We start from the raw sequence: 6,774 nt of genomic DNA, 5'->3' as shown, positions 1-6,774 counted from the left end.
AAGTAATAATAAAAGGAAGAGAAAAAATGAATATAACGACAGTCAACCCACCATCCATTATTTATTTTTTTATCATGATTAACTCTTCAAAAAACATAGTATAAATGAATGGTGAATAATATAATAATTGTATATATATCTTTAATGTGATAGTAAATAGATATTATACTATAAGTAAAAATAAAAAAACAAATGTAGACTTAAAAACCAGGGCTGAACCTTTTTTAACAGAAAGAGAAACAATTATGGCCCATTCAACTGAAAGCCCAAAAGCCATCACTTTCTAGGGTTTCTATCTCTATATTTTCAACTAGGGTTTCAACTCATAACTCTAAGAACCACAAACATTGTTGCAAAGAGCACAATTCAACAAAAATGGTGAAGTTTCTGAAGCCAAACAAGGCCGTTATCTTGCTTCAAGGCCGTTACGCCGGCAAGAAAGCCGTCATCGTTCGCACCTTCGACGACGGCACTCGCGACCGTCCATACGGCCACTGCCTCGTCGCCGGAATCAAGAAATACCCGTCGAAGGTTATCAAGAAGGATTCCGCAAAGAAGACGGCGAAGAAGTCGCGCGTGAAGGCGTTCGTGAAGCTCGTGAACTACCAGCACCTCATGCCCACGCGCTACACGCTCGACGTGGATCTCAAAGACGCGGTTAACGGTGATGTGCTTAGCGCTAAGGATAAGAAGGTAACTGCTCTGAAAGAGACGAAGAAGCGGTTGGAGGAGAGGTTCAAGACCGGGAAGAATAGGTGGTTTTTTACGAAGCTCAGGTTTTGAAGTGGTGATCGAAACGGTGTCGTTTTGATGTGTTTATGTTTGAAGGAAATTTTGATGTTAATGTTGAACTATTTGGATTGTGTTATTTACTGGTTTGTTGTTACTCTTATTTTATAATGATACATTGAGGTTAGATTTGTTGTTTGGTATTTAATTTTCAATGTTTACATGGTTGTTGTTGTGATTTTTGATGATACTATGTTTGGATGTTTTGGTATTTATTTTTGTTGTGTGGAGATGGAATGAGACTTTCTTTACATGATTAGAGAAGGTTTGTTTTTTATGCATATGAATGTGCATTTTTTCTGATTGTTATTGGGGTATGATTCTGGGGTTTGGAATTGGTTCAACTCTGTTTTGCTGTGTAAGTGGAGTTCGACTAGTTCTAATTAATAAGGGTTATTTTTATTTTATGCATATGGGATATGGCTATGCTTTTTGTTTTCTTTAGTTAATCTGCAGTGAATACATTAACATTATGGTTTTCAGTTTTCATATTTTATTTTATGCATGTTTTACTCTCAAATTATGGATTGCTTCTGCGTTTTTAGTTGCATTTTCCATAACTGACGGACATTTTCAAATCTTGGAATCAGTTTTTCCGCCCGTTGCATACATCTGACCTCCCAGATCCCACTAGATGGGAGCCTTGTGCACTAGACTGCCATTTTGGGTGGGGAAAAGTATTGATACTCTGAATTGTCTATTTACACTCTTACTAGACAAGTTATGTTTTTGACGAAATTATCATTTACTAATGAAGTGTACATGGGCAATTTGGGTGGTTTCCTTACATTTTTGGATCATGGATATTGGTGCATTTGGGTGGTCCGGTAGATTTTATGATTTTGGACTATTCTGGTTTAGGCACTTACATCCTTTCCTTACCATCCTTTTTTTCAATGAATGGTAATGCTGGAGTTGAACTCTGGTTCTGGAGAAAATCTAGAGGAAATCATCCTTAACTGGTTAACTGAACAGTTTGCATTCCTTGGTTGGTCTCACTTTACTTTATTGCTTAAAATTTTGCTTTACACAACAATGAATGAAACTTGCATAGGTGTATTGCAAATCACTTGTTTACTATGATGCAGCAGTATCTTGTTTATTGATAAGATAATCTACTCCGAGTGGTTTTTTCCTTTTGTAATTTTAATTTAGCAGAACACCCTTTGTGACTAGCTTATACCAATCTACACAATTCATTTTTCACACAGCAAACACCCATAGAAAATTCTACACAATTGATTTTCATCAAGCAGAGCACCCTCTATTGCCTGCTATGCTCGTCACTAACTCTTTACAACATTTTTGCTTTACTATTTTGCTTATTTTAATAATGTGGAAAAATGTCTGTGATTTTCTGATCTATGAACGAATGATCTTGTTTGTGACTTAAATCTGTTGTAGGATTTGCAGCAGCCATCATGTATTTTCTGCTTCTCGCTAGATGAAGTGTTTGTTTGACATGGACTTGGTAATTAAATGGTTCATGTTCTAATCTACAGTTATGTGAATATGATTAATATCAGAGAATACCAAGTAATATAGATATTAGTGTTTCTAATCTACAATTATGTGAGTATGATTATAAGATAATACCAAATAATATAGATATTTGTATCATGTTTTCCATGCCTGGCAAGCTATTTTTGCTAGATAGACATTGTTGGGTAATGCAAGCTTGTCGCATTTTAGGTAGCTAGAGTTTTTTGACTAGGTCAATAAGTTGAGTTGTTTGTTAAACAAAAATTTGGAAGTTCTCTTAACTAAAAGAACTTATTAATTTTGTGATGTACAACTTTTTTTTTTAATGTATATATTTATTCTTGCTAGATGAGTGGATATGTTATTTCCATATTTTTACTTTATTTACATATCTAATGATGTATAGTGTCGAGTAGAATAAAATTATAAAATTTTATGCAAATTAATAGCATTTTAGAAAAAAGGAAAATATATTGGAAGTGGCCCAAAAAAGTATCAAAATAAAATACAAATAAATAAAATTTTAAAGGATTGGAAATTTTGCATTTAAACCAGTGTTATGAAAACCGGTTCGTGTCGGCCGGTTTAACCGGTGAACCGGTCTCAATATTGGTACGGTATAGTAATTATACTGGTCATGTAATTATACCGGTTAAAATCAGTCAAAACTGATCATACTGGTCGGTTTTCAATTGAACCTACTTGTCCTACCAGCCGATTTTTATTTAAAATTAATTTTTTAATAAAAATGAAAAAATATTGGTTTTTTATTGATTTTTTAACATTAATGATGATATATTATATTTTTATATCTAATTTCACCGGTATGCGGTTTAATTAGTGAACATTGAACCGTTATATCATTATATCAGTCCCTTAACCGGTTTGATGACCGGTACAGTATTAACAACACTGATTTAAACTATGAGTGTTTAATTACTTAAATTATTAATTATTTAATAAATATAAGTAATTAAATGATACATTATTATATTTAATCTTTAATCATTTTTACTTATATCCAGTTATAAAATTAATTTTATCTAACAATATATATAATTATAAGCTTCCTGCTATTTTTATAGCTACAAACTTATAACTTATAACTATTGCTTACAAATACAAGGTATAAATTAATTTCCAACACGTGCACTCCGAGTAATAAAATACAAGTTAAATTGTGTTTGTTAACTACTTTAAAAAAAAGTGAGAAGATTGAGTTTTTCAAATTTACTTTCTATCATAACCATCAATTATAGATAAATTCAATAATTTTAATTAGTGAGTAAATCTAAACCATTAGATATTCATATAATTGATAACTAAGATGAAGAATAAGTTTAAAAAAATTACTTTTGGAATAAGTGAATTCATCCTCTTTTGAAAACAATCATTTTCAAACGTCTTCTAAGAAATCCCTTTTAAATATAATAAACAAAAAAGCCATTAGAAACGTCATTGACCACAAATCTAAATCTCATTAGTTAGTTCTTACATCACAAATTGAAGATTTTCACATTATAAGTTTATAATACATCTTTCAGTAAGATAGTGTTGAGAATCCTTCTTAATTGATGTGGAAGTAAGATTAATGAATCTTGATAGATGAATCATTGAGTATATTCAATGATGACTATTCTAAGGTCTTAGAATTATTCCTAGACTTTTGAGAATTAGGATGTCTAACTTAGAAAGTTGGAATAACACTTTTTAAAGTTTCTTGAAAAGTATGACAACAATTAATCATTCATCATGTCTTTATGATGAAGCCTTCATCCCCTTCACTATGTATATGAGACTTATGAGGAAGAGATGCAACAAACAAGTGAGAAAGAACAATAGAGAGAAAGTAAGAGAGTTTATATTCACATAGAGTGAGATTTGTATTCCCAGTGATATACTAAAGAGAGTTTGTATTTCCATCCTTTTTGGATGAAATTGAGTGTTATCCTCTTAATAAGAGAGAGTCAAATATTGTAATTGTACTTTTTATAGTGGATATATTTTTCTAGACTAGGTCTCGTGGTTGTTTCCTTCTCACATTGAAGATGTTTTTCCATGTTAAAATTCTTGGTATTATTCTTCTACTCTTCTTTATTTTCTTTATCCACTTTCGCAAGTGCCCATTTTACATCACACAGATGATGAAATTTGGTTCTAAATTACCTAACAGTGGTATGAGAGCTCCCAGGTTCATTCGGGGAGCTTAGCCTGTGTAGTCCAAGATGGAAGGAACTGCTAATATCTCATTTGATGGAGACATGTTCAAGTTGGCAGCTGACAACTATTCCTATTGGAAGCCCATGACGGATGATCATTTATATTGCAAGGATATGCATAAGCCTATTTCTTGCAAAGACAAGCCAGAAGATAAGGGTGACAGAGAATGAGAGCTTTCGAATCGAAAATTTGTTGCAATGATTCGAAAGTATATTGATAGAAGTTTATTTGAGCATGTGCTCACATACACAAATGCTTATGAGTTATGGTCGAAACTTGAATCTGTGATTCAAAAGAAAACTCCCAAAAATAAAGCATCCCTTGTTAGAAGGCTGATGAAACTCGACTACAGAAATGGTCAGAGCATGATAGAGCACTTGAATTCATTCAAGAGTCTTGTCAATCAATTAACAAAGATAGATATGAAGATAGATGATGAGCTCTAAGCACTTCTACTACTGAGTTCGTTGCCTGAAAGCTGGGATACATTGGTGGTCACACTCAGCAGCTCAGTCTCTGATGGGAATGTTTGAATGGATACTATTTCAGACAGTCTATTGAATGAAGAATCCAGAAGAAAAGAACGGAGTACATCCTTCCATTCTGAAGCAAATGTTGTGGAGAGACGTGGAAGAAGTGAAACTCATGGGATAAATGAATCTCGTGGAGGAAGCAAATGCAAATTTAGAGGCCGCTCTCAATCTCGCTTAAGGTCAATAATATGCTATTATTGTAGTAAAGAAGGACATAAGAAATATGAATGCAGGTCCCTGAATAGAGACCATAAAGCTGGAAATGTTCATGAAGATTTAGTTGATCCAAGGAAAAATGATCATAAGTCTACCACAACCGTCGTTGCAAATGATGATGTTCTCCTCATTGGAGAAGACAATTACCTAAATGTTGCATATTGTGATTGTGTTTGGATCGTTGACTCTTGTGCTTCTTTCCAGATAAGTCCACATGAAGGTTTCTTCTCAAACTACAAGAAAGATGATTATGGCACTGTGAAAATGGGAAACCATGTTACAGGCAAGATTTTGGGAAAATGTGATATTGTGTTGCTAACAGACACATGAGGAAAGCTTGTACTGAAGGAGGTGAGACATGTTCCAGATATGCGTCTCAACCTTATCTCAACGGGTAAGTTGGATGATGCTGGTTTTGTAAGCCACTTTGGTGCTGGAAAGTGGAAATTAGTAAAAGGTAACCTCGTTATTGCTAGAGGCTTAAAGGAAGGATATTTGTACATTATGCAAAGAGGAATTTGTTTTAGAGAAGCAAATGTTGCTACCGACTCCAAAGATCTTTGGCATAGGCAACTACGACATATGAGTGAGAAGGCACTTTAGATGCTCACCAAAGATCACCTTCTAGGTATAAAAGGTCAAATTTTATATTCTTGTACTGATTGTCTTTATGATAAACAACATAGAGTCAATTTTTAGAGAACACACAATCCCTCACGGAGAGATGAAGTATTTGAATTGGTGCATTCAGATGTTTGTGCACCATCTAAAAGATCTCTTCGAGGAGCCTTCTACTTTGTCACATTCATAGATGATCACTCGAGAAGAGTATGAGTGACTTGTTGAAAAGCAAAGATCAAATTGTGAGAAGCAGAGATGTTGTGTTCTTTGAGGATCAGACGATCAAGGATGTTCAGAAGAAAAATCAGTGCAAGTCCAAAGTTTGCATTGATTCAGGGGGGAGAGATTCCTCAACAGACAGATCCAGATCATGAGATAGATCCAGAATAGATAGACCAACAGGCAGATCCTGCTCACATGGAACTTGACCAGATTAATGAACAACTAGATCATGATGAAGTTGTGGTAGACACACAAATGCATCAAGATCCCGATACAGTAGAGAATCAGATGCAAATTGAACTGAGGCGCTCCGGAAGAGGCAGAATACCTTCTTCAAAGTATCCTAAAGAAGATTATATCACACTAACAGATAATGATGAACCTCAAGACTTCTCAGAAGCCAGAGCACCCAGGTTCATTCGGGGAGCTTAGCCTGTGTAGTCCAAGATGGAAGGAACTGCTAATATCTCATTTGATGGAGACATGTTCAAGTTGGCAGCTGACAACTATTCCTATTGGAAGCCCATGACGGATGATCATTTATATTGCAAGGATATGCATAAGCCTATTTCTTGCAAAGACAAGCCAGAAGATAAGGGTGACAGAGAATGAGAGCTTTCGAATCGAAAATTTGTTGCAATGATTCGAAAGTATATTGATAGAAGTTTATTTGAGCATGTGTCCACATACA

General features: G+C 34.3%; 1 protein-coding gene across 1 annotated transcript; it reads left to right on the top strand.

Annotated features, from left to right (window-relative positions):
- On the top strand, nt 308–977 carry LOC109334901 (60S ribosomal protein L27-like). Its single transcript, XM_019570897.1, has one exon. It carries the CDS (start codon nt 376–378, stop codon nt 781–783), a length of 408 nt encoding a protein of 135 aa, XP_019426442.1. The 5' UTR covers nt 308–375; the 3' UTR covers nt 784–977.

The sequence above is a fragment of the Lupinus angustifolius genome, chromosome LG19 (assembly GCF_001865875.1).
Source record: "Lupinus angustifolius cultivar Tanjil chromosome LG19, LupAngTanjil_v1.0, whole genome shotgun sequence".
NCBI lineage: Eukaryota > Viridiplantae > Streptophyta > Magnoliopsida > Fabales > Fabaceae > Lupinus > Lupinus angustifolius.
Note: the sequence above shows the minus strand (reverse complement) of the source record. Positions and strands in the feature narration are given on the sequence as shown.